This window comes from Erithacus rubecula (genome assembly GCF_903797595.1).
Source record: "Erithacus rubecula genome assembly, chromosome: 17".
NCBI classification, from domain to species: Eukaryota; Metazoa; Chordata; class Aves; order Passeriformes; family Muscicapidae; genus Erithacus; species Erithacus rubecula.
Window position 1 is genome coordinate 14041820 of NC_136669.1, and position 25238 is coordinate 14067057.

Here is a 25238-nt window from a genome sequence, read left to right on the forward strand (position 1 = left end):
TAATCTAAGACTGAGGAAATCCTCTTTGATTTGATTTGAAAAACATTGTTAGGGGACACATGGTATAGGAAATAACTCCCTTAGGAGATGTGCAGATCCAGAGGGTGTCCCAGGGAAGAGAACTGTGTCATTCAGACCAGGATTTGGGTTGGAGAGGACCTTAAAAAATCATCCCTTTCCAGCCCCCTGCCTTGGGCAGGGACCCCTCTCACTAGACCAGGTTGCTCCAAGCCCTGTCCAGCCTGGCTTTGGACACTTCCAGGGATGGGGCAGGCACAAACAGAGGTTAATCCTGGCTTTGATCCCCTAAACACAAACCCCGTGTTCCCATGAATTCCTACCCCACTCTTTACTGTTCCCTTCAAAGCCTGTGTGCCCCCAGACTGACAGGGCTGAGTTTCTGTTGCACAGTACCACGATTTGGGGGTGGAAGGAGGGGAGCTGTGGCTGGCCAGCAGCTCCGACCGCCGCGTCAGCGTCTGGGCCTCCGACTGGCTCCAGGACAAGTGTGAGCTCCTCGACTGGCTCAGCTTCCCAGCTCCTGCTGGCCCTGAGGTGAGTGGCACCTGCCTGCTCCTGGAAGGAGGCTGGACACCAGCAGAGATGGAGGAGGGAGGCACAGGGCTCGGAGAGATGAGTGTGTGCTTAGGAAAGGCATCTCTGTTAGTCCAGTTCACAGAGTATCTTGCCAATGCACCTTCTTGGGTGTGGACTGAAAGTGCAGCAGTGCCAGACTGCCCTGGAGCACTGACTTCTAAGCAGGAGGAGTCCTAAACTGCACCTGCAAAGAGCTGACAGCCCTGTGCCAGCAAAGCAGAGCCTGGGCAGCAGTGAGCACGGTGTGCAGGAGGGAGAGCTAATTATGAGCGTACTGCTAATTCTGACACTCCCGAGGAGTGTGAATATTCTGAGCCAGGAGCGTGGCAATGGCTTCCCAGAGCCAAGAACTCAGCCCTGTGTGTCCCTGCTGCTTGGCAGAAGCCTCTGGCTCCAGCCCAGGAGTAGGGTTTGGGCAGCAGGACACCTGCTAGAGAAGCAGGAGGATCTGTGTTGGAGAGGATGGAGATGCTCCCTGATCCAGATGACATTGACAGACAGAAGGGAGCTGAGTGTTTTTGGGGAGCAAGAGGCAGTGCCTCAGCCTGGGCCCATACAGCAGCTGGGTTCTGTCTGATTATTTCCAAAAAAATGGATTTCCTCTGGAAAGAAAGAAGCTCACTACAGCTCTCCCTACGGCGTGAAGGTTTGATCTTGCATCCACTGCTCAAGATCTGCTTCCTGGGCTCTGCTTCATTTTATTAAACTGATCCATAACCAAATCCCAGCTTCAAGCCCATACAGCAACTACATCCCAGTGGGAATTCAACCTGTTGAACTCCCATAGGACCTGTTCCTACAGCACTAAACGATTTGCTTCAGGTTTCCATGGCAGGGTGTGGTTGTTCCTTGCTTTCCCTGAGCCTGAGATGGGAATGCAAGAGGGAGGAAGCAGCCTCCACCATACTCGTGTCACACTGCTCAAACACTCACAGTTCTGGTGTCCCTCTGTGCTCTCTTTTCTCTCATTGATCGAAATAAGAGAATCTAGCCTCAGTTTTGTAGCCTTTGGTTTCCCTCACCAGGGTCTGGACAGCCTCCCACCCAGCCTGGCTGCCTTCTGCCCTTGGGAACACGGTGTCCTGGTCTACGTGGGCTTTGGGCTGCAGAAGGAAGCTTTGTTCTACAGCCTGAGGAAGAAGCAGGTACCTGTCACCTGCCACGGGCAGTGGGGGCTGGCAGAGCTGCCCTGTGTGTTACCCTTGGTCACAGGGGTGGGGACAGTGGGGGTGGGCTCTGGCAGCTGCTCAGGGAAGAGATTTTCATCTTGGAAACTCCCGAGTGTGGCCCAGGTGAGCAGCAGAGCCCTGCCCCTGCCTCAGGCTGCATCCAGGCATGCAGCCAGTCCCTGATCCCACTGCAGGGGAAGCAGCTGCTTCCAGAGCATTAACACTCTCCCCATTGTCTCCTGGATGCCTGAGGCAGTTTTTGGAGCTGTGCACCCTCAGCCTCCCCATTACCCTCCTTGTGTGTGGCTGCACAGCTCTGGGTGCTGCCTTCCCCCTTTGAGCTGCTGGTGTTTCTCTTGCTGGGCTGCAGGTGCTCAGGAAGATCCCCCTGCCAGCCTTTGCCACGTCCCTCAGCCTGTCCCCATCCACACCTTTCATGGCCATCGGCTTCAGTGGTGAGTACTACTCCTCCTTCTAGAGGGGAAACAAGTGTCCTTATTCCTCAAAACAAGAGACATGTCCTCAAACCTGGGAGCTACAGCCCAGGGCGAGGAGAAACCTCCAGGAGAGTCCTGGATCAGAAATGAGATGCACGAGCTCAGTCCTGCTTGTCCACGGGCAGGGTTTGTCACTGGAATGACTTGCTGGGGTTCTGGGCTGTCTCCATTTCTGTGCCTCTGAGGCAGCAGAGACTTTCCCACAGCGTGGGGCAGGCTCCTGGCAAGGGCACTTCAGTCCTGGAGCAGTTTGGATATTCTGTCCTGTGTCACTCAGCTCAGGGACTCAGCTTCCAGCCCAGCAGCAGGGAGAGAGCCTGGGGGTGACTGGAACAGGGCAGCTGGTGGGGAAAATACATGTAGAGGGGCTGGAGGTGAATGACGCTTCTAGCTAGAACAAGACATGGCAAGAGGCTGGGAGGGCTAGAGCTGGGGGTCTAGAGCGGCAGGGCAGGCGCTGGTGGCACGGACAAGCCCCAGGGAGCGGGTCGGGACAGGCAGAGCCCCGGCGCAGCCTGAGCCGCTGCTCTCCCTCCGCAGAGCGGCTGCTGCGGCTGCAGCCCTGCCCCGCCGGGGACCCGCAGGACTACGCCGGCCATGACGACACCGTGCACCTCTGCCGCTTCGCTCCCTCGGGCCGCCGCCTCCTCACGGCCTCGCACAGCGCCGTGCTGGTGTGGGAGCTCCCGGGCGCCTGAGCCGGGCTGGCCCCGACCCGCGCCGCTGCTCCAGCGGGGCCCGCCCCGGGACAGGCCCCGGCTCCGGCCGCAACCGGGCCCACACCTCCGTCCCCACGGCTGCACGGGCCGAGGGCGGTGGCTGGCCCGCCTGCGGCCCCGCCCGGCCCTGCAGTGTGTTTCACGGCCCCGTTCGCCGTTCGTTGCCGTTGAATGTTTTGTTTTCGTTAATAAACCATCGAAAGACGAGCGCTGGAGGTCTCGGAGTGCCTGCCCCGCTAGGGGGCGCCGCGCGGCCCCGCGCCGCTCTGCCCCGCTCTGCGCCGCCGCTCGGTGGTGCGGCCGGAAGTGGGGGGGGGCCGGGGAGGCGGCGGCGCCGCCATGAAGCGGGACGTGCGGATCCTCCTGCTCGGGGAGGGTGAGGGGCGCGGGGGGCACGGGCCGGGGGAGGCTCCTTCAGCCCGGCAAGGGAGAGGGGGCACGGGGATCCCGGGGGAGAGAGTTCTCCTGCAGGGGATGGGCGAGGGCGGGAGGGACCCCCCGTCACTGGCAGGAGCAGAGCAGAGCCCGGGCCCGCCCGTGGCCCCGGCCCCGTGGGTGTCATTGTCACCAGCCCTGGCTCCGATCGTGGCTCCCGCCTGCCGCTGTGCCCTCAAGCTCTGCCGTGCCGGTGCCAATGTCAACGTCCTCCCTTTATTTCCTAGCCCAGGTGGGGAAGACGTCCCTGATAATGGCTCTGGTGGGAGAGGAGTTTCCTGAAGAGGTGAGTGGGGAGGGGGCGCGCACACCCCCAGCCCGGGCTCCTCACTGCGTGTCCCCTCACTCTGTCCCCAGTGTCCCCGCCTGAGGTGGGAGTGTCCGGGAAGGGCTCACAGCTCCTGGAGCTGTGACAGCCATGGGCTGGTTCAGGTGAGGTCAGTGAGGACCTCACGGAGCTGCCGCTGCGGTGGTGTTTTCCTCGGTTGGTGCTCTGACCCCGATTTGGGAGCTGATCCTGCCTTGCAGTTCTGTCTGCCCTGAGGAGGGTGTTGGTACCTCCCAGGGCCCCAATTGCTGCTGCTGGGGTCTCTGGCACCACCACAGAGCCCTTGGAAGGGGCCAGGCCCCATTCCCTGCCTGCTGTACCCTCTGGAGATGGGTGTGGTGCTCCAAGCCAGGCTAGCTGTGAGCAGCAGCATCCAGCCAGCCTGTGCCCCTCCACAGCTTGCTGTCCCAGCACAGTTTGGATAGGGAAATAGGATCGGTCTGTCCAGGCACATTTTCCCTGTGCCTCAGATGGTTTCTCCCACTGCCCCTGAGCAGCTGGTGCCCTCCATGGTGCTGTACTGGGCAGCATCAGTTCAGGGGTTTGTGGGGGACCAGCCCTGCATTCCCTGCTCCCAACCCAGCCCAGACAGCTCCCAGAGGAGCCCAGGACGTCCCCAGGGTTTATCTCCACTGGGATCAGGAGCTTGTGTGAAGGAGGCAGGTGGAAGTTCCACCTTGAGGACACTGCCTGTGCAAGGGGCTGGTGGGCAGGGGCTGCTGCAGCCTGCTGGGCCAAGAGCTGTCTGTGATCCACAGCTCATCCCACTCTGGCAGCAGCCATGTTGGGGTCTGAGGTCCCTTGTCACCTCTCCTGAGGCTGGATGGGGTGTGCTGGCTTTGCAGGTGCCCCCCCGGGCAGAGGAGATCACGATCCCGGCCGATGTCACTCCTGAGAAGGTCCCCACACACATAGTGGACTACTCAGGTAGGGCCCTGTCCTAGGGCTTCTCCCCTTCCCTGCCTGGCTGAGGGATTGGGAAGGGGTGCCCCTGCCTGGGCAGGTGATGATGGCTTCATTCCCTTTCTAGAGTCAGAGCAGACAGAGGAGGAGCTGCAGGAGGAGATCGCCAAGGTGAGCAGGGCTGGCCAGGATGGGGACAGGAGGTCCCCAAGGGACATTTGGCTGCTCCCTCCCCTTCCCTTTAGCCACCCAGAGAGGCACAGGCAGTCGGTTATCCACGGATTAATGCTCCTGGTTTGTTTAGAGGCTTGTTTAATCCTGCTGTGTCTTGTAAGCTGTTGTGTATGGCTTGTCCAAGCCCTCGGGGGAGCCTCCAGAAGGCGAGCGGCGGGGGGCAGCTCTGCCCACGGGAGGTGGAGGAGGCTGCAGAGCAGATGTTGTGCTCTCAGCCTCAGGGCATTCCCCATGGACTAGAAGAGGGAGAAGCAGTTTGCTGAGTTTGGGTCCCTGCTCCCTACATTAGATGCCTGTGGCTGCCTGATGAAGCAGTGGCACAGAGGAGTTAATTGGGGAGCTGGAGCCCCTGGCGAGCCCTGGGCAGGGAGGGATGAGGGAGCCCTCAGAGCAGCCATGGAGGAATAATTAAGTTGTCTGGCTGGGGTGGACCCAGCTGTTCTTTGCTCTGGGATTAACCTTGACTGTGCAGACATGAGAACCTTTTAATTATGGATAATAAAACCATCTCTCTCACGTGAGCAAAGCTATTTAATCTCCCGACCCTGGTGGCTAACGGCTGAGGAGGTGGGCACGGGGGTCCTGCTCCCTCCACCCAGACAGCAGGAGTACACAGAGGCTTTAAATGGCTCCAGGAAATCCTGCCTAAACCTTTGTGTGTCCTCGGATTAGCGTTAAACTCTCTCCTGAAAGGACCAGTGATCCCTCCTGTCTGCTTCCGACAAAGCCTCGGTGCTGGCCCTGTCTGCACGGGGTCAGGAGGGGAGAAGGGCCAGGACAAGGGTGGCGTGGGAGGGGGATCCTGAGGCAGAGGAAAAGCTCCAGCAGCTCCTGAGGCAGAGGAGCTGCTCCAGCAGCTTGTGGGCCAGTGCAGAGGGCTGCCCAGTGGGGGCTGTGTACATGTCCGTGCTCACGTGCGCTCGGCCGCTGCATTCCCTGGGAGCTCAGCCAGGATTCCCTGGTGCCCCCAGCATTCCCTGGTGCCCCCTGCATTCCCTGGTGCCATAGCATTCCCTGGTGCCCCCAGCATTCCCTGGCAGCTCAGCCAGCATTCCCTGATGTCATAGCATTCCCTGATGCCATAGCATTCCCTGGTGCCATAGCATTTCCTGGTGCCCCTGCATTCCCTGGTGCCCCTGCATTCCCTGGTGCCCCCAGCATTCCCTGGTGCCCCCAGCATTCCCTGGTGCCCCCAGCATTCCCTGGTGCCCCAGCATTCCCTGGTGCCATAGCATTCCCTGGTGCCCCCTGCATTCCCTGGTGCCCCCAGCATTCCCTGGTGCCCCCAGCATTCCCTGGTGCCCCCAGCATTCCCTGGTGCCCCCAGCATTCCCTGGTGCCCCCAGCATTCCCTGGTGCCCCCAGCATTCCCTGGTACCCCTGCATTCCCTGGTGCCCCCTGCATTCCCTGGTGCCCCCAGCATTCCCTGGCAGCTCAGCCAGCATTCCCTGGTGCCATAGCATTCCCTGGTGCCCCCAGCATTCCCTGGTGCCCCTAGCATTCCCTGGTGCCCCAGCATTCCCTGGTGCCCCTGCTTTCCCTGGTGCCATAGCATTCCCTGGTGCCCCTGCCTTCCCTGGTGCCCCAGCATTCCCTGGTGCCCCTGCATTCCCTGGTGCCCCCTGCATTCCCTGGTGCCCCCTGCCTTCCCTGGTGCCCCTGCCTTCCCTGGTGCCCCCAGCATTCCCTGGTGCCCCCTGCATTCCCTGGTGCCATAGCATTCCCTGGTGCCCCTGCATTCCCTGGTGCCCCTGCCTTCCCTGGTGCCCCTGCATTCCCTGGTGCCCCTGCATTCCCTGCAGCCACCAGTGTGGCAGGGACCCTTTCACCACTCTCTCCTGCTTCTCTTGCAGGCCAACGTGGTCTGCATGGTGTATGATGTCACCAAGGATGCCACCATTGACAAGGTAATGCTGCTCCAGCAGCAGGGCCAGAGGAGGTTCCCAGCAGTGGGGTTTCAGTGCTGCCCTGTGGGGTGGGCACGTGCTGATGGCCCCCCAGCTCTGTGGGATTTTGGGTGAGACTCCTCCAAGCAGAAGCTGTGCCCTGCCCGAGGTTTTTCCCTGGTTACATCCTGGTGCTGGCATCCAGCATCCCTGGGCTTTCTCTGCCTGCTGGTGTGAGGGAATGCTGCGGAGCAGATGGCTGCAGGCCCTGCTCTTGCCTGCCTGGGAGCTGCCTCTCCCTCCCCAGCATGTGCTGACAGCCCTTTCCTTCTGCTCACCTTCCAGATTCGCACAAAGTGGATCCCCATGGTGAATGGGGGACTGGAAAAGGGATCCAGGTACTGTGTGGGGTGTGATCTGTGGGTGCAGAATTGGGGGATTGCAGGGGCTGTGGGGTGCCCACCACCCTCACCTCCTTGTGAGGGTACTGAGAGCAAGCCCGCTTTGTGGTTTGATCCAGGCCAGGTTGAATGGGGCTTGGAGCCATGGTCTAATGGGGTGTCCCTGCCCATGGCAGGGAGTGGGATGAGATGAGCTTTAAGGTCCCTCCCAACAAAAGCCATTCCAGGACTGTGGCTTGTGGCCAGACCACTTAGAGCAGAAGCACATGGGGACTTTTCTCCACCAGAGATCAGTTGAGGCAGAGGGTCATTGAGGAGGGATCCTTCTCCCCCCTTGGTCTCTTCTCAGCCAGACAGGGAGAGGCAGCTGCCAGGGTGATCTGGGTGCACAGAAGCTTCAGTCTGTGTATGGATCTCTTGGGCAGAAGGCTGCTGTGTGGATTAAAGGCAGCATATTGCTGCTGGGTGAAAGCATAAGCAGGATCAGGCAGGCTGTTTCTCCAGATGGATGCTCCTGGCTGTGGGAGGCAGGAAGCTGCTCTGGATCTTGCAGAGGAGTGTTGGGGCCTCCCTGACCTGCCCAGGGGAGCACCATTGTCTGGATAGTGCTGGGACCAGGGAGGGTGGCCTCACTTGTGCTCTGTGTCTTTCCTAGAATCCCCATTATTTTAGTGGGAAACAAGTCTGACCTGCAGGTGGGCAGCTCCATGGAGGTCATCCTGCCCATCATGAACCAGTTCTCAGAGATTGAGACCTGCGTGGAGGTGAGGGAGCTGGAGGGGGTGTGCAGAGCCTCCCTGAGAGGTTGGAATGCTGCTCTGGGGGGAGTCAGGACTCTGTGTTCCTGGAGAGCTGCCCTGGTGATGTTACACTGCACAAGTCCCCTTGTCCAGGGGTTGAGAGCCTGTCCTTTGGGCTTTCTGTCCTTTACCCCTTGCAAGGAGCAGCTTTCAGTGTCTGCCTCTGTGGCTCTCCACACAGACCCTGTTGGTTCTGGGGCTGTGGAATGAGCACAGGAAAGCCAGAGCAAAACCCAGGAGATTGTCCCTTTGGATTTTTCCTCCTGGTGGACAGATGTTGCTCTGGGCTTTGAGGCACTGTTAGTCTGGCTCGGGGAGGTTGTATCATCCTCCTCCTGCTGCCCTTTTCATCTGGGCTGTCTCTTTCCCTGAATCCCCAGTGCTCTGCTAAGAACCTCAAGAACATCTCTGAGCTCTTCTACTACGCCCAGAAAGCTGTGCTGCACCCCACTGCCCCGCTCTACGACCCAGAGGAGAAGCAGGTGGGCTCCTGGATGAGTCTCAGTGCTCTGGGCTGGATTTTTGGGGATGGAAATGGAGGGTTGGGGCTGGCACAGACAGGCCAAGGCAACAGTGCCCATTTCCTGTGCTCAGTACAGCCAGCTGGGCAGACAGACACCTGCAAGGACTTGGATGTCTTGGGGTGGATGCCACAGCTCCCAGCTGTGTGTTGGTTGTGGAGGGAAGGGTCTGGAACAAAAATTCCCCATGGATTGTGCTCTCTTAACTTTAGATTGGATATTAAGAAAAGTTTCTTCATGGTAAGAGTGGTCAGGCACTGGCACAGGGGGAGTGGTGGAGTCAGCATTGCTGGAAGGATTTAAAAGCTCTGTGGGTGTGGCACTTGGGGACATGGGTTAGTGGTGGCCTTGGTGGTGCTGAGGGAACAGCTGGACTCAGAGCTTGGATGATTCCATGATTCCCACCTCCAAGGTGGCTGTGGTACTGGCCTAGAAGTGCACTGTGTGTGGGGCTGCAGGAGGAAGGGCCAGGCTGTGGCTGGTGTCCTCTCATTGTCACCATGGTTGGTCCTTGCAGCTCAAACCCGCCTGTGCTCGAGCACTGACCCGGATCTTCAACCTCTCGGACCAGGACAACAACCAGATCCTCAGTGATGATGAGCTCAACTACTTCCAGGTAGGGTGGCTGCAGAGCTGAGGAGTTCCCCAGTGCCTGGGATTCCCTCTCCAGCAGGGATCTCCCCCTCTCCTGGCACAGCTATCCCATTCCTGTCTGGTGTTTCTGTGGCACAGCTGAAGCACTGCAGGGTGCATCTCTGAACATGTGGGGTTCCCTCTTCCTAAGCTTGGGCTGAGTTTGCTCTGCCATGGGAAGACCAGGAGGCTCTGAAGATGATGAGAGCCCTAAATTATTGGGATGCTAAAAAACAAAGGTTTGGTCAAGGCCTCAGACAGAAATCCTTGAGCTGGGTGGATTTTCCCTCCCTGAAACCTCATTCCTTGCCAGGGGAGAGGGAACCTGGTGAGACAGGATTGTGCTGTCTGAGTGCTTTGCTGACAATGGCCTTGGTTCTCTTGGGAGGCAGAAGTCTTGTTTTGGAAACCCCCTGGCTCCCCAGGCCCTGGAGGATGTGAAGATGGTTGTGTGGAAGAACACGACAGATGGGGTGCAGGACAACGGCCTCACCTTGAATGGTAACAGCCCAGGGGCTCCCTGCTCCTTCCCAGGGGATGGGGGGGACCCACCTGCTTCAGCACATCCCAGGGGGCCCTGTCCTTGGCCTGAGCCTCCTGGCTCTCATTCACAGCCTGATTAGCCCCTCTTGCTGAAACCAGCCTGCTGTGGCTGCTAGATCTCTGTCCCAGTAGTCAGTTTTCCCAGGAAAAGCATGGCTGAGAAGTGGATCCCTGAGCCTGAAGTGACTCCACTGTGACTGAGCCCCCTGATCTCTCCTGCAGGCTTCCTCTTCCTCAACACCCTCTTCATCCAGAGGGGCCGGCACGAGACCACCTGGACCATCCTGCGCCGCTTCGGCTACGACGACGAGCTGGAGCTGACAGATGATTACCTGCACCCCCAGTGCGTGTGCAGGGCTGGGCAGGGGCACATTGCCCAGGGCTGGGCAGGGGACACATTGCCCAGGGCTGGGCAGGGGACACATTGCCCAGGGCTGGGCAGGGGGGCACATTGCCCAGGGCTGGGCAGGGGGGCACATTGCCCAGGGCCGGGCAGGGGCACATTGCCCAGGGCTGGGCAGGGGGCACATTGCCCAGGGCTGAGCAGGTGCACATTGCCCAGGGCTGAGCAGGTGCACATTGCCCAGGGCTGGGCAGGGGCACATTGCCCAGGGCTGGGCAGGGGACACATTGCCCAGGGCTGGGCAGGGGACACATTACCCAGGGCTGGGCAGGAGACACATTACCCAGGGCTGGGCAGGGGGCACATTGCTCAGAGCTGGGCAGGGGGCACATTGCCCAGGGCTGGGCAGGGGACACATTACCCAGGGCTGGGCAGGGGGCACATTGCTCAGAGCTGGGCAGGGGGCACATTGCCCAGGGCCGGGCAGGGGCACATTGCCCAGGGCTGGGCAGGGGGCACATTGCCCAGGGCTGAGCAGGTGCACATTGCCCAGGGCTGGGCAGGGGGCACATGCATGGCTCAGCATCCCCAGCACCTTGGCTGGATCCTGCACCCCAGGAGCTGCTGTGAGCCCTTAGGTCAGGGTCAGGTTCACAGTCCTTGACTTCCCCTCAGGCAGGAGCTGGTATGTGGGATTGGGGACAAGTACAGCAGGCCTTGGGGCTGCTGATTTAGGACAGGAAGGTGGGAATGAAATCCCAGTCTTTCCTTGACATCAGCAAGGGGTTCTTGGAGGCTGCTCTGACCCTGGCTGAGCGAGGCAGAGCAGCTCTGTCAGGAGCAGTGAGCTGTCAGCACAGCCCTCACGGCTGATTGTGCAGCTGCTGTCTCTTCTCTGCTCCCTGCCACTCTGGAGATGGGGAGCTGGCAGCAATAGAAGGGTTTGACTTGGGAGCTGCCTCCTCCTCTTCCCAGAGAGCAGGCTGCAGGGAGGTGACAGGGACATGCTGGTGGATGGCACCCCAGGGCACTCCTGTGCCCTACTGAAGCCCTGGGCACGAGGCAGAACGAGGACACAGCATCTCTTGAGCTGCTGGGGATGTGCCATGGAAAGGCCACTGTGCAGCCTCAGGGGATTCTCCTCAAAATAAGGGGGCTGTGTCAAGGAATAGCCAGGCCTGGAGGCAGCTGCTGACCTTGAGCAGGGAGGGAATGGGGAGCTGTGTCCTCTGGGTGAAATGTGCTCACACACTGCCCTTTGTTCAGGGCTTGAGGAGGCTCATTGGGGTGTCTGTTCTGGAGAATAAGGTATGAAAGATAAAAGGGAGGTTTAGGCTGGGTAGTAGGAAAGTTTTATTTGCTGACAGGGTAGTCAGGCACTGGCACAGCTGCCCAGGGCAGTGGTAGAGTCACCATCCCTGGAGGGATTTAAAGCCATGTAGATGTGGCACTTGGGGATGTGGGTCAGCAGTGGCCTTGACAGTGTTGGAACACTTGATCATGGAGGGGTTTTCCAACCTAAATCATTCCATGATTTTCCCAACAGGTTCCGTGTGCCCCCCGGCTGCTCCACAGAGCTCAACCACTTGGGATACCAGTTCCTGCAGAGGCTCTTTGAGAAGCATGACAAGGTGGGCAGCAGAGCAGGGGCTGCAGGGGAGGGGATGCTCTGCTGGGCCTGCACACGTGGGCACAGGTGCTCCCCTGACCACCCCTCTGTGCCAGGGAGCCCTCAGAGCAGCAGGGAAGGGCTTTCCTCTGCCACAGCATTCCCTCTTTGGAGGCTTTGGGAGCAGGGAGTGGCCACAGCGAGCTGTAGTCTGATAGTTTATCAGAGATGTGGAGTTGTGGTCACTACTCTTGACCAAAGGGCAGTTTAGACGTTAAGGGACTGGGTCTGAGTTGGCATCAAACTGGCATGGCCCTTGTAGTGTGTGGCTGCAGCGGGCAGGGAGAAAAGGAGGCACAGCTGCTGGCCAGCAGCCAAGGACCAGCATCTGCCAGCCTGGTGGAGGGCTGCCAGGCTGGAGAGAGGGAGAGAAAGCAACACATTTGTGCCAAACTCAGGCTCTTGGCGAGTGGGAGAAGGGATGTATTGGATATGCATGCACCTGCTCGGACTGGCTATTCAGATGTTGATGTGCATCTGGAGTATGGTAGCTCTGTGACAATGGGGAGTGGCTCAGGAATGGCAGCAGAGAGTGGACACACATCCCCTTGTGTATCCAGGTCATCTCTGTGGCCATGGGGAAAGGCAGAACTGGATGGATGCACATCCCTGGGTGTCCAGGTGCCAGCAGGTTCCTTCAGGCACAGCAGCCTGAGTGCTGTTTGCCTGTGGAAGGCCAGGCAGGACTGATGCTGGCTCCAGGAATGGCAGGAACAGCATCTCAGGGCTGTGGGGCAGGCATGGTCGGGTTCTGCCTGGTTGCAGCTGCAGTCCCAAAGCGTGTTTGGTGTTGTGCAGTGCTGGCAGTCCCTGAGGCACGGGCTCTGTGAGCTCGGCCTCACTGCGGTCGATCGACCCCTGCCATTGGCAGCATCCCTGTGATGCTCCACAGCAGGGAGGTGCTGGTGTGGCAAAGCCCCCTCTGGGCACGGGCTGGGTCCTGCCTGCCCCCGTGACTCCCTGTGTTTTGGCAGGACCAGGACGGAGCCCTGTCACACACAGAGCTGCAGAACTTCTTCAGCGTGTTCCCCTGCGTGCCCTGGGGCCCCGAGCTCCACAACACGGTATGCACCACTGATAAAGGCCTGCTTTCCCTGCATGGATTCCTCTGCCAGTGGACGTAAGCTCAGTCCCTCTCCCTGGCCCTTGGTCACATCCCTCAGCCCTGGCTGACCCTCCTGGCGTGCTCTGTTTCCCCAGGCTCGTGGCTTACCTGGACGTACGGCACTGCCTGGAGTGCCTGGGCTACTTGGGCTACCCCATCCTCTCGGAGCAGGACTCCCAGACCCAAGCCCTCACAGGTACAGCCATGCCCTCCCCTTCTGTCACAGCTGGGGTCCCTCCTGGCTCTCACTAGCCTGTCTCCTGCCAGTGACCCGGGAGAAGAGGATTGACCTGGAGAAAGGGCAGACGCAGAGGAATGTCTTCCTGTGCAAGGTGCTGGGAGCGCGGGGCGCAGGCAAGTCTGCCTTCCTGCAGGCCTTCCTCGGCAGGAGCCTGGCGGTGAGTGGCTGCTCCCGGGCTGGCCACGCTCCCAGGAGGCACAGCTGGGGGTCCTGCAGCATCTGTCCCTGGCCAGGCCCCTCCCTGTGTGATGCCCTCCCTGCCCATGCTTCACACCCACTCCATGCTGGTGGCTTTGTGTCCTTCATCCTGGCTAATGCAGTGGGGCTGCTTCCTCTGCTTGTCCCGAGGGGCTTTCTCCAGTCTGACCAGAGCCATGCTGGCTTTCCCTGCCTGTTGGGAACAGCCCATCTCATGACAGGCCCTGGCTGCCTTCAGGTGGCTGTCAGGCAGCTGACAATGTGTCTGTCCCTCACCCAGCACTGCTCATGTTTCCACTGCCTGAGATGGTGTTTTCCTTGGTGACAGGCCCAGAGGGAGAACCCAGGACAGCCATCCCTCCACACCATCAACACAGTGCAGGTCAATGGCCAGGAGAAGTATCTCATAGTAAGTGTGGGAGAGCAGGAGTTGGGCTGTGTCTGGCTCTCAGCAGGGCTGGGCTGTGTCCCCACACTCTGGCACATGGGCTGTGGCTGTGGCTGTGGCTGTGGCTGTGGCTGTGGCTGTGGCTGTGGCTGTGGCTGTGGCTGTGGCTGTGCTGGCACAGTCCATGTGCTGGTGTGAGGAGCAGCTGAGCCCCTGGGACACTGCTGTGCCACAGCCCTGTCCCCTGTGCTGCAGCTGTGTGAGGTCAGTGCTGACACCCCGTTCACGAAGCCGTCGGACGCAGCCTGTGACGTCGCCTGCTTCATCTACAGCCTGAGCGACCCCAAGTCCTTCAGCTACTGTGCCAGCATCTATAAGGTAGCTGGCAGGGACCCTGGGGGACTTTGCAGGGGTCCTAGGTGGCCACAGGCTTCCTGTTTGACTTCACCAGGGGCATCAGCCTTGGTGGCAGCCCTGCCTCTCCCAGGAGTTGGTCCTGAACCCCTGGCTGGGGTTTCCCTGTCTCTGCAGCAACACTACCTGGACAGCCAGATCCCCTGTGTCTTCGTGGCCTCCAAGACAGACCTGCCAGAAGCCAGCCAGCAGTCAGGCCTCTTCCCAGCTGAGTTCTGCTACAAGCACTGCCTCCCTCCACCCTTCCTCTTCTCCTGCCACAGCCAGGGACCACCCAGCACTGCTGTCTACACCAAACTGGCCACTGCTGCCACCTTCCCGTTAGTATCCTTCCCATGGAGGGGCTCTGCTGGGAGCACAGCCTGGGGAGGGGGCTGTGTCCCAGCCCTGCCTCTGCCACATTGCTTTTGCTTTGGTTTCTCTGCAGCTTTTGTTGTCATCAAGTGATTTTGATGTCATCTAGGGTATGCAGTGACAGGACAAGGGGGGGATGGCTTTAAGCTGAAGGACGACAGGATATTATGAGATATTGGGAAGCAATTGTTCCCTGTGAGGAGATCCCTGGCACAGGATGCACAGAGGAGCTGTGGCTGCTCTTGGATCCCTGGCAGTGCCCAAGGTCAGGTTGGACAGGGCTTGGAGCAGCCTGGGATAGTGGAAGGTGTCCCTGCCCATGGCTGGGGGATGGGATAGGATGGGTTTAAGTTCCTTTCTAATCAAACCATTCCAGGATTCTGTGATCTGCTTATACAAATAATTGAAACAGAAAAGCCACTTCTTCCTCTAATTGCAGAGGGGGGAGGTTTTCTTCTGCCTGTGTGTATGTCTCTGGCAGATTTAGTAGATAGATCCTGCCACGGGAGTGTTTATTTTTGAAGCCTAAGATAAAAAATGCTGAAGAGGAGTAGCCAGCTTAGTTTGCCAAGGCCCACGGGGGGGGGGGGGGGGCAGCTATTTTCTCCCGATGAGATTGGATCAGAACTGAAAAGAGGTCAGTGAAACGAGACCTCTGTCACACAGCCTCCCTTTGGGAGGAACTGCACCCCAGAGGGGCTGGGAATGGGCTAGGACAGCAGCAGGCTGGTCAGGGGAGGTGAGGGGGGCTGTGGGGAGGGAGGAGGATGCCTGTGAGTGGAATTGCTCTGCTCCAGGGCTGGGAAGGGCGAGCACAGCTCCAGGGGCTGAGCCCTGGCGGGGAGAACCTGTGGGAGCATTGGGAGGCAGGATGGGATTACTAGTGAGTAGTTTTCCCTCCAGCTTCTTTTCAATAAACAACTTTATTTTTAGAGCTGACGCTTTTTTTTTTTTTTTTTTTTTCCTCTGCAGTATTAAAATTTAAATATTCTTAATATATCTTAGGGTATGTGGTATAAATAAATAACAGCGTAATGGAGGGCTGGGGATTGGCTGTGCTCCCCCAGTGTAGTGGGGAATGAATTATGGATGGAGGGAGAGAGAGGAGAGGAGAGGAGCACATGAGTGCAGGACAGCACATGTTTGGGAAGGGAATGTGTACATTGGGGCAGCACCAGGCCCTGTCCCTCGCTGCCCTTTGGTCCCTGTCACTGGTGTCCCCGTGGTGGCATCCCAGCTCTCCATGCACTGGGAGCTGGAAAGGCAGCTTGACCTAGAAAGGCAGATAACCTGTCTAATTATTTAGGTGTTGGAGAGCTGTTTCCAGGGCAGGGGAGGGGACAGCCACATCTGTCCCACAGCCCTCCCTTGGCTTGATGGTGATGCTGGGTGACGAGCGCTTGTGCTTGCAGGGACAGGGAATCTCTCTGATTCCCCCAGTGCTGGGCTCACCCCCAGCCTCCTGTGTGGGGTGGGGCAGGGGCACACAGCCTCACTCACGGCCTCTCCTGTTTCCTTGCAGCCACCTGAACGCCGTGGAGCTGGGAGTGGCGTCCTTCTGGCTGCGGGTGGCGCTGGGGGCGGCGGTGACGGCGCTGGTGGGCTTCACCCTCTACCGCCTGCTGGCCCAGAAACAAATGAGAGCCACTCCCACCCCACCCTCCCTGTGACAACCAGCTCCCGCCCCAGCAATGCCCAGCGAGTGGCCCATGCCTCAAGCTGGCCCTTGGTAGGAAATCCTCCTTGTCCCCAGCCGGATTGCAGGACCCAGTGAAGCCAGACCTCCCAGCACCAGCAGGATCCATCCCTGGCACTGGGCCAGCCTCACCCGGTGGCCTGCTGGCCCCGTGGCCACAGGGCAGGCAGCTCTGCCAGGAGGGCTCTGCCTCACCAGCACCTGGAGGATCACCCTCAATCTTTTATTCTGTTCAATTTTTTAATGCTTCTTTTAAGCTCAAACATGAGTGTTTTGGTGTCTGTTGGACTGGGCACATCCCCTCTCCAGAGGGCTGTGCTGGTGCCCTCGATTCTGGAGGGTGCAACGCTCTGGGAGCCTCTGGGAGCTCCAGCAGCAGCTGAGCTGTCAAATGAGCTCATGGCTGCAGCTCCCTGGGGCACATCTCCATCTCCTGTCCTGGATTCCCTCAGCCAGCCCTGGGAAAGGCTGCCAGGGAGGGAGGGCCAGGCACTGACACCCCCAGCCCCAGTTTGGCCTCTCTTGCTGGGAGGGGGGACAGTGACAATCAGGGTTTGTCCTGAGCTCCTTTCTGCTGTTCCTACACAAAAATCTTATGAGTCCTGCAGTGTTCCAGGCTCTGAGTCCATCCAGCCTCCTTTCCTGCCTCCTGTGTGGCGCATCCCCTCCCCACCCCTGGCCGCCAGTATTCCTGGCCGCCAGTATTTGCAGGGCTCTGGGAGCCCTGGTAAGGACTGGGAGGGTGTTGGATGCCCAGTGTGTGCCCAGTCTTTCCCTGGCAGTGCCATCACTGAGCTGGTGCCACGCTGTGCCCTAGGCCCTGTGTCCTGCTGTCCCCTCTGTGGGGCCCTAGCCAGTGTGAGGCTCTGGGCATTGCATCTCCTGGCACACTGGAAGCTCTTTCCTGTCCTGTGTCCTGACCCCTGCCCACACCTTGGCTGGTTTCAGCTGCTGGGTTGAGCTCAGCACCCACTGGGGCCAAAGCCCTGCAGTGTCCGTGTCTGAAGTTCCAAAGAGCAAGGCCAGCACCCATCCCTGGGTTCCTGTCCTCCCAGGGGCAGCCTGGATCAGCTCCTGGCTGTGCCACCAGCCTGGCCTTCCAGCACACTCAGGGTTGGTCTGTGCAGGGGCAGCTCCTAGGTCGCACCCAGAGCTGCTTTTTCTGTGTTTTGTCTATTTAAATGTTTTGTGGTGCCCTGGAGCCAGCAAGGGGATGGAGGAATTGCTGGGCAGCACCAATGTGTCTCCCAGGGGCAGCCTCAGGGGGTGGTGTCCCCATTGTGCTGTGGCCAGCCAGGGGTCCCCTGTGCTGGAGCTGCTCTGCCAGTGGGGCACACACTCACTGCAGGTCCCTGGCACTGCCAGGGCCACACTCCTCGTGTTTCATGTCCCTCTCTGTGCCCACCGTGCGTGGCTCTGCCAGCTGGGCCCGTGCCTGGTGTCTCCCTGCTCCACATCTGCTGGAGCTGTAATGTTTTAGGTTTGTTCTCTGCAGCAAAATAAATTTTTACACACCTTCTCTTGCACACCGTGTTCTGTGTCACCTGGGGAGCAGGACCCTCATCCCTGCCCGGGCTGCAGTGGGAGCAGAGCCACCCCCAGGGCCTGGGCTGCCCCGTTTGAGGGCAGTTACAGGGATTTAGGGCAGGAGCAGAAACTGGTGGTGGGACGAGGCTTGGGGCTGGCCAGGGCTGCTTGGTGCTTGGGGACACAGATCCTTGGGTAGCAGGTGCCAGCCAGGACAGAGACCCAGGGAAGGATGTGGATGCTGTGGCTGTGCCCAGGATCCATGGGAAGAAGAGGCTTTGGCTGCCCTAGGAGCTGTGGATCTCTGTGCCCATCCCTATGTGGGGTTTGGGGCTCCCCGCTTCCCTGCAGACACTTTCCCCCTGCACCCCCAGCTCCCAGGGCTGCACCACCTCCCCTCCCTGCTCCTGTTTTCCCATGGCAGCTTTTCCCTCAGCTATTTCTGTCTGTGCAGCCTCAGCCACGGGCGCTGGGCACGGGGAATGTGGGCGCAGCCCCAGAAAAGGGTTTTCCAGAGCCTATGCACTGCCACAGGCTGGGCTGGGACTGCTCCCACATGAGGGATCCCTCTGGGTTGTGGGGTGGAGAGAAGACCCTTCCCCCACGGGCCAGGGATGGGGCACAGAGCTGGTGCTGCCGTGCGGGGCAGAGGAGGCGCCTCCAAGGCAGGCAGTGCTCCCTGGTGACTCCAAACCAGGCTGGATCCCACGGGAGCTGCGGGCCCACGTGCTGCTGTGTATAAATAGCACTCAGAGCTGGGACAGACACGGCTGAGGGGCGGGGGACACGCGTGGCAGAGCCACGCCACACATGGTCCCAGGGAAGGAGCCTGGTGGGGCTGGGGAGCCGGAGATCCCTGGGCACCCACAGTGGGCTGAGCCATGGCTCGGGAAGTGAGGGGTACCAGGAATGGGTCCTAGGGACACCCCTGCCCTGCCTGGGTGGCATTGGGCACGTCACATAAAGGTGCCAGTTCCAGGGATCCAGTGCCAGGCTGTTCCATGAGCACTGTGCTGGGGACAGGGCACAGCAATGGGGCTCTGTGGTCCTGTGCCATGGGAGATGTACCTGGACTGTGGGGCAGGGACAGGGTGGAGGGAATGTTTGCAGTCACCTGTGCCAGATTCACCTGGTGCTGTCCATTCTGGAATGCTGACGTCCATTCGGGATACTGGTGCCCATTCTGGGATCCTGGTATCCATTCTGGGGTGCTGATACCCATTCTGGGATCCTGGTATCCATTCTGGGGTGCTGATACCCATTCTGGGATGCAGGCTCTGTACCAGGATATGGATTCCTCTTACAGGGTGCAGCTGCAAAACTATGTACCAGGATGTGGGTACTGGAATCCATGTACCTGTATTGGGATGCAATACTGGAAATGGAATACAGGTTCCATTCCAAGATGCAGATCCTATACTGGGATGTAGGAATCAGCCAGGATCCAGGTCCCTAACCAGGATGAGTATCAGTGCTGGGCTGTGGGGGAGAAGGATGCAGTGTGTCCACACCAGGATGCACAGAGCTGTTCTAGGATGCAGGTACTGGGCCAGCATGTGGATACCAGTACTGGGATGTGGGTGCCAATACTGGGATGTACATACCAAACTGGGATGTAGGTATCATACCAAGATGTAGTTACCATATTGGAATGTGGGTGCCAGCACCAGGATGCCCACAGCTGTATTGGAATGGAGGTTTCTGTCCTGGGATGCAGGTTCCCATACCGGGATGCTGGTTTCTGTCCTGGGATACTAGATTTTGTACTGGGATGTGGGTTCCTATAATGGGATGCAGATTCTCGTACTGGGATGCAGGTTCCCATACCGGGATGCTGGTTTCTGTCCTGGGATGCAGATTCCCATACCGCAGCCGTACCGGGGTGCCGGCACCATCCCACGCTGCGAGCGGCGGGTGCGGCCCCGCCGTGCCCTGGGCCGTGTCCGCGCTGCGGCGGGGCGGGGCGGGTCCCGGTTCCCCGCGCGGCGGCGGCGGCGGCGGGGGGTTCGGGGAGGGGGGGCGCTGCGCCGCGCGCTGCGGCGGGGGCGGCTCCGCTCGGCTCCGCTCCCGCCCCCGCCGCCGCCGTCGCCCCGCTGCCATCGGCGGCTCCCGGCGCCGCCGCTCGCCGCTCGCTCCCGGGCCCGCCGCAACGCGGGGCTGGCGGGGAGAGCCGCCCCCGCCGCCGCCCCCGCCACCCGCGCCGCTCCCTGCCCGGCTCGCGGCCCCGGGCGCGGGGGAGCGGCGGAGCCCTCCGCCCGCCGGGTGCATGGACAGGAGCTCCCTGCTGCAGCTCATCCAGGAGCAGGTGAGGCCGCCCGGGGGCACCGGGCATGGGGCTGCGCTCGGGGGGGGCCGCCGGACACCGGGCATCGTTACCGGGGGCGGGGATGCTCGAACGCACCGGGCACGGCGGGCGCGCAGCGGGCAGCGCTGCCACCCAGGGCTGCCACGGCGGCCGTGCCGACCCCCGCCAGCGTCTCTCGGTGCCCCATCACCGCCCTGCGGGACCGACCCCCCCTTGTGCCGCTGAGAAACGCGCCACCATCTCACTTGTGGCCTCTCCCTCCGCCAGCGCCGGGTCGGATCCTGCCCGGTGCTCCCTCAAGGACGAGAGGGGCTGGGCACGGAGCCCCAGCGCGGCCGGGGGTCTGGGCGCGGGATGGAGCCCCGCGGGTGCCGTGGGCTCGGTCCCGCCGGCGAGGCGGGGGTCTGCACCCACCCCCGTGACCTGATTGCGGGATGAGGCCGTGGAGCATCAGCGCTGCGTGGCGTGGGGCTCTGCTCGCGGCGCGATGGGGCCTCGAGAGGTTCCCACCCGCTACCCCCGGGCCCACCAGCCCCCCTTGGCTCCATCGCCAGGTCCCTCCATCCCAGCCAGCCCTGGCCCAGCTGGCGGCTCTCCCCTGGGCTTGGGGAAGGAATTTCTTGGGGTCAGGAAAATTGACTGTTTCCCCACTTGCCCCCCGCTGTTTCCATGACCTGGCTGAGTCCCCCAGCCCGGGAGCTGCGATGCTGTCCCCCGTGTCACCCCACCCTCGGGCACAGGGACTCCATGAGAGCCCGAGCTCTTCGGGAACGAGCAGCAGCTTACCCGGGAATGAGCAGTGCTGCGAGGGCTGGGCTGGGGATTGGGCCCTTCCCGGGGGTCCTACGGTGCCGGTGAGGTTGGGGTGGAGGGAGATGCACCCAAAAGCAGAGGGGCTCCCTGCTGCACAGCCTCTTGGGGCGGGTGGCTCAGCGTGGGGACAGCGTGTGCCAGGTCCCGGTGTGACCACACACAACGTGGAGCCCGTGGGGTGGCGGGTGTGGGCAGGTGCACGGGTGACACCGGGGCGCTCCCGGCCCCATGGCTGGGACTGCTCCCAGGGGCTGGCGGCTGCTGAGAGATTGCAAGTGCTGCCTGCACCCTCATCCCACCCTGCACCGCTCCGGGCAGCCAAAGCCCCGGGGTGAAGAGGCTGTGGCTGTTCTCCGCGGGGACAGGGAGGGACACGGTCCATGTCCCAACACTCCCTTTCCTGCCCATCCCACGAGGATGAGGCTCTCCCTGAAAAAGCAAGGAGCAAACCCCACAGAACTTCGGGGTGGTTCAGGGCTGTGCTCTGGCCGTGTGTGCTCTCCCATCCCCTCTCCTGTGCCGTCCTGGGCTCCCTGTCCACATCAGCAGTCCCATGCCGGGTACCCCGTGGCGCTGGGTGCCCGTGCTGAGCTGTCCCTGGTGGGCTCAGGGTGCCCGGCCCGCCCTGGGAGCCCCGAGCATGGCACAGGGTGCCCCGGTGGATCCCAGCGGCCGGCGGCAAGGCGCGGGGAGGAGCGGGAGGGGAGGAGAGGAGGAGAGGAGGAGGAGGCTGGTGCCAGGGCTGCGCGTGTGTTTAGCTTGGTGGCTTCCTGGCTGGCAGGCTGCTGCGGCGAGAAATAACTGAGTGGGAGAGTGTTGGCTGCGCGGCGGGGGAGACGGGGACACCGCACGGCACGGGCCACCGGCGTGGCACAGGCACCTCCCGGGGCACGATCCGGGGGGCTGCAGGCTGTGGTGTCCCTCGCAGAGGCAGGGACAGGTGTCGCGAAACCAGCCGTGAGGCACAGGAGGTATCACCGGCAAACCCGGTGATGCTCCGTGCCGTGCCCCGCAGCTCCCCGAAAACACCGGCTTCATCGGGGTGGAGACGTTCGCCAGCCTGGTGCACAGCCATGAGCTGCCCCTGGACCCGCAAGCTCGACATGCTGGTGGCCCTGGCACAGGGCAACGACGAGGGGCAGGTCTGCTATCAGGAGATGGTAGACCTGGTCAGTGCCGGGCGGCAGGGGGGGGTGGGCACCGGGCACCTCGCTGTGCCCCTGGGGAGGGGGGCAGACACCAGCGATCCCCGGGGGCTGCCCTGGCGTGGGAAGGCGGCGTGGCCTCTGGGTGGCTCGTGGTGGCCCGGGGGTTGGCCGGGCAGGGGGTGGCCGGGCAGGGGGTGGCCCCAGGCCGTGCGTCCCGAGCCGCCCCCGCGGGCGCGGCCTCTCTCCGCAGATCAGCAGCAAGCGCTCCAGCAGCTTCAAGCGCGCTATCGCCAACGGGCAGCGGGCGCTGCCCCGCGACGTGCTGCTGGACGAGACCGGCCTCGGCATCTACAAACGCTTCGTCCGCTACGTGGCCTACGAGATCCTGCCCTGCGAGATGGACCGGCGCTGGTATTTCTACCAGCACCGCACCTGCCCGCCCCCTGTCTTCATGGCAGCCGTCACCCTCACACAGGTACGGGGCGTGGTCCCGGCTGGAGGGTCCTGGAGACCTCGGCAGGGATCAGACAGGATGGGTGAGCCCAGTTCTGAGCTCCTGGGGCACACAGCGGGGCTCAGAGCTGACACGAGGGGATGTGTGACCCTGGATGTGACAACTTTGTGCCCATGTGGGTGACTCAGACCTGGCGCAGTGGGGCTGGCTGCCCCCCGTTGTGATGTTCTGGTGTCCATGGTGGGGCTCAGATATGGGGGTGAAGGGTTGGGTGCCCCACGTTGTGATGTTCTGGTGCCACAGAAGGGCTCAGATATGGGGTGAAAGGTTGGGTGCCCCTGTTTTGATGTCCTGGTGTCCATGATGGGGCTAAGACCCGGGACAGAGGGGATGGGTAACCTCTGTTTGATGTCCTGGTGTCCATGGTGGGGCTAAGACCCGGGACAGAGGGAATGGATAACCCCAGTTATGATGTCTGGTGCCCTTGAGGGGCTCACATGGGGTGGAGGGAAGGAAGACCCTGTTAGTGATATCCTTGTGCCCATATGTGGAACTCAGACGTAGGGCAGTGGAGACAGGTGGCCCAAGCTGTGACATCCTGGTTCCCTGTGGGGCTCAGATTTGGGGTGAAGAGGGGTGACAGCCACGGGGTTTGTCACAGATCATCGTGTTCCTGTGCTATGGGGGGCCGCTGAACAAGTGGGTGCTGCAGACCTACCACCCCGAGTACATGAAGAGCCCCCTGGTCTATCACCCCGGGCAGCGCGGCCTGGCGCTTCTCACCTACATGTTCATGCACGTGGGGTAGGTGCTGCTGGAGGGGACAGTGGGGACACCCCGGGGGCTGTGCAGGCTGAGCCTGTCCCCTCCTGTGCCCGGGCAGGCTGGAGCAGCTGGGATTCAACGCCCTCCTGCAGCTGATGATCGGGGTGCCCCTGGAGATGGTGCATGGCATCCTGCGCATCAGCTTCCTCTATCTAGCCGGGGTCCTGGCAGGTGGGTGCTCCCTGGGGGTGCTGTCCCCATCCCCCACGGGTCCCTGTCACCAGCCCAAGGTGGCACGGGGAGGTGCATGCCGAGTTTGGTGGGGTGCTGCCACCTGCAGTGCCAGTATCACTTGGCTGGGGACTGGGGGGCAATGCACGCTGTAATTAATTAATGTAGGCAATAATTAAGACCCCATGCTGAGCGCTGTCTGTGCCCCCAGGCTCCCTCACCGTCTCCATCACGGACATGAGAGCCCCCCTGGTCGGGGGCTCGGGGGGGGTCTACGCCCTCTGCTCTGCTCACCTCGCTAACGTTGTCATGGTCAGCCAGGGGATAATGGGACAGGATAAGAGCGGGGGACAGGGGGTGGGTGGCTTTGTAGGGTGGACAACACCGTGGGGAATGCCATGGGGTGACAACGGGGTGGGAGCTGTCTGCAGGCTGGGCAAGGTGGTGGGACATGAGCAAGGGATGCCGTGGGGTGGCTGGCACTGTGGGGCGGGCAGCCATGTGTGACACTGGGGGAGCTGGGCACTGTGGGGTGGACAACATTGGTGGGGATGCTGTTGGGTGGCATTAGTTGTGGAACTGTCACAGGGGGACCACCTTGGGTGGTATCATGGGGAGGGTGTGGATGGGGGAGCAGGGACTGAGGGGGCTCCATGGGGCACTACAGGGGCTCTGGCAGCAGCCCCTCCTCGGTGCTGGAGCATTGCTGGTGCCAGCCCATCATCCATCCATCCATCCATCCATCCATCCATCCATCCATCCATCATCCATCCATCCATCCATCCATCACCATCCATCCATCATCCATCCCCCGCCCTCCCCGCAGAACTGGGCCGGGATGCGCTGTCCCTACAAGCTGCTGCGGATGGTGCTGGCGTGGTGTGCAGTGAGTAGCCGTCCCCCGCTCCCCCCGGCCGCGCTGCCCCGGGCGGGCTCAGCAGCTCCCGCGCTGTCCCGCAGTGAGCTCCGAGGTTGGTCGCGCCGTGTGGCTCCGCTTCTCGCCGCCGCTGCCGGCCTCGGGCCCCCAGCCCAGCTTCATGGCGCACCTGGCGGGGGCCATCGTGGGCATCAGCATGGGGCTGACCATCCTGCGCAGCTACGAGGAGAGCCTGCAGGACCAGTGCGGCTGGTGGGTGCTGCTGCTGTCCTACGGCACCTTCCTGCTCTTCGCCGTCTTCTGGAACATCTTCGCCTACGACCTGCTGGGGGCACAGATCCCCCCGCCGCCGTAGCCGCCCCCGCCCCGCCCCTGCGGGTGGGTTGTTTTCCAAGCCGGTGGAGGGGCTGGGGGGGGTCCCCGCGCGTGACATGGGGACAGGCCCCCCCCGCCCGCCTGCCCCCTCGGTGCTAAGCGAACGCGCCGCCCCCCGCCCCCCAGAATGTCCCCTGCCGCCCCCCACCCTGCTGCAGCCCCCTCCCCAAAGGATGCTTCAGCCCTGTCCCGGCATCGCCAACCCCCCCGGGGTGCCGCAGGGCTCGGAATGCGCCCCTCGGGAAGGAGCCCAATGAGGGGGACCCCCCCCCCCCGCTGGCTCCTGTACCCCCTTATCAGGGTGGGGGCCGCTTCGTTGCCCCCCAGGACCTGCACTTTCACACGAAGGACTGGTGCCAAAAGAGGAGCGATTTATTTTTCTATGCCAAAATAAATATAAATAAAAGAAAGAGGAATAAAAAAATAGAAGGATATGGGGAGAGCCCGGCAGGAATCAGCTGAGACCGGCACAACTCATTTTGGCGGTGCCCGCGGCGGCACAGCCCCCCCTCCCCGCGCCCCGGCCCCCCCGCTTTGCTGCCAGCCGCCCTCCCGGGGCAGGGGCTGGCCTCGGGATGGGGGCGCGGGGGGGATCCCCGCTCTGACCCCCCTCCCCCGGACCTTTTTGGAGTATAAATAAATATTTTGCACACTGCTGGCGCTCGTGT

The 25238-nt window shown here is 61.5% G+C and overlaps 2 protein-coding genes across 4 annotated transcripts in view; both read left to right on the top strand.

The window, feature by feature from the left end:
• Nucleotides 1-2967, top strand: part of WDR90 (WD repeat domain 90) — a 33009-nt gene extending 30042 nt beyond the window's left edge. For all 3 annotated transcript variants that reach the window (XM_079321013.1, XM_079321011.1, XM_079321012.1), the window contains 4 exons: nucleotides 412-555; nucleotides 1623-1742; nucleotides 2137-2221; nucleotides 2804-2967. In XM_079321013.1, the coding sequence (XP_079177139.1) occupies nucleotides 412-555; nucleotides 1623-1742; nucleotides 2137-2221; nucleotides 2804-2961 (507 nt within the window). In that variant the 3' untranslated portion in view covers nucleotides 2962-2967. The remainder of the gene's footprint in view (nucleotides 1-411; nucleotides 556-1622; nucleotides 1743-2136; nucleotides 2222-2803) is intronic.
• A 216-nt stretch (nucleotides 2968-3183) lies between these two features.
• RHOT2 (ras homolog family member T2) lies at nucleotides 3184-24593 on the top strand. Its single transcript, XM_079321147.1, is given in 27 exon segments — nucleotides 3184-3358; nucleotides 3645-3703; nucleotides 4591-4672; nucleotides 4776-4819; nucleotides 6737-6790; nucleotides 7115-7167; nucleotides 7826-7934; nucleotides 8351-8452; nucleotides 9009-9107; nucleotides 9517-9625; nucleotides 9890-10010; nucleotides 11557-11641; nucleotides 12654-12799; nucleotides 12880-12980; nucleotides 13052-13182; nucleotides 13552-13632; nucleotides 13867-13989; nucleotides 14143-14346; nucleotides 14348-14349; nucleotides 21736-21805; nucleotides 21810-21862; nucleotides 22119-22343; nucleotides 23206-23318; nucleotides 23530-23630; nucleotides 24145-24193; nucleotides 24196-24204; nucleotides 24279-24593. Coding segments are annotated over 27 exon segments (2634 nt in total). The 5' UTR covers nucleotides 3184-3321; the 3' UTR covers nucleotides 24551-24593.
• Nucleotides 24594-25238: the final 645 nt, after the last annotated feature.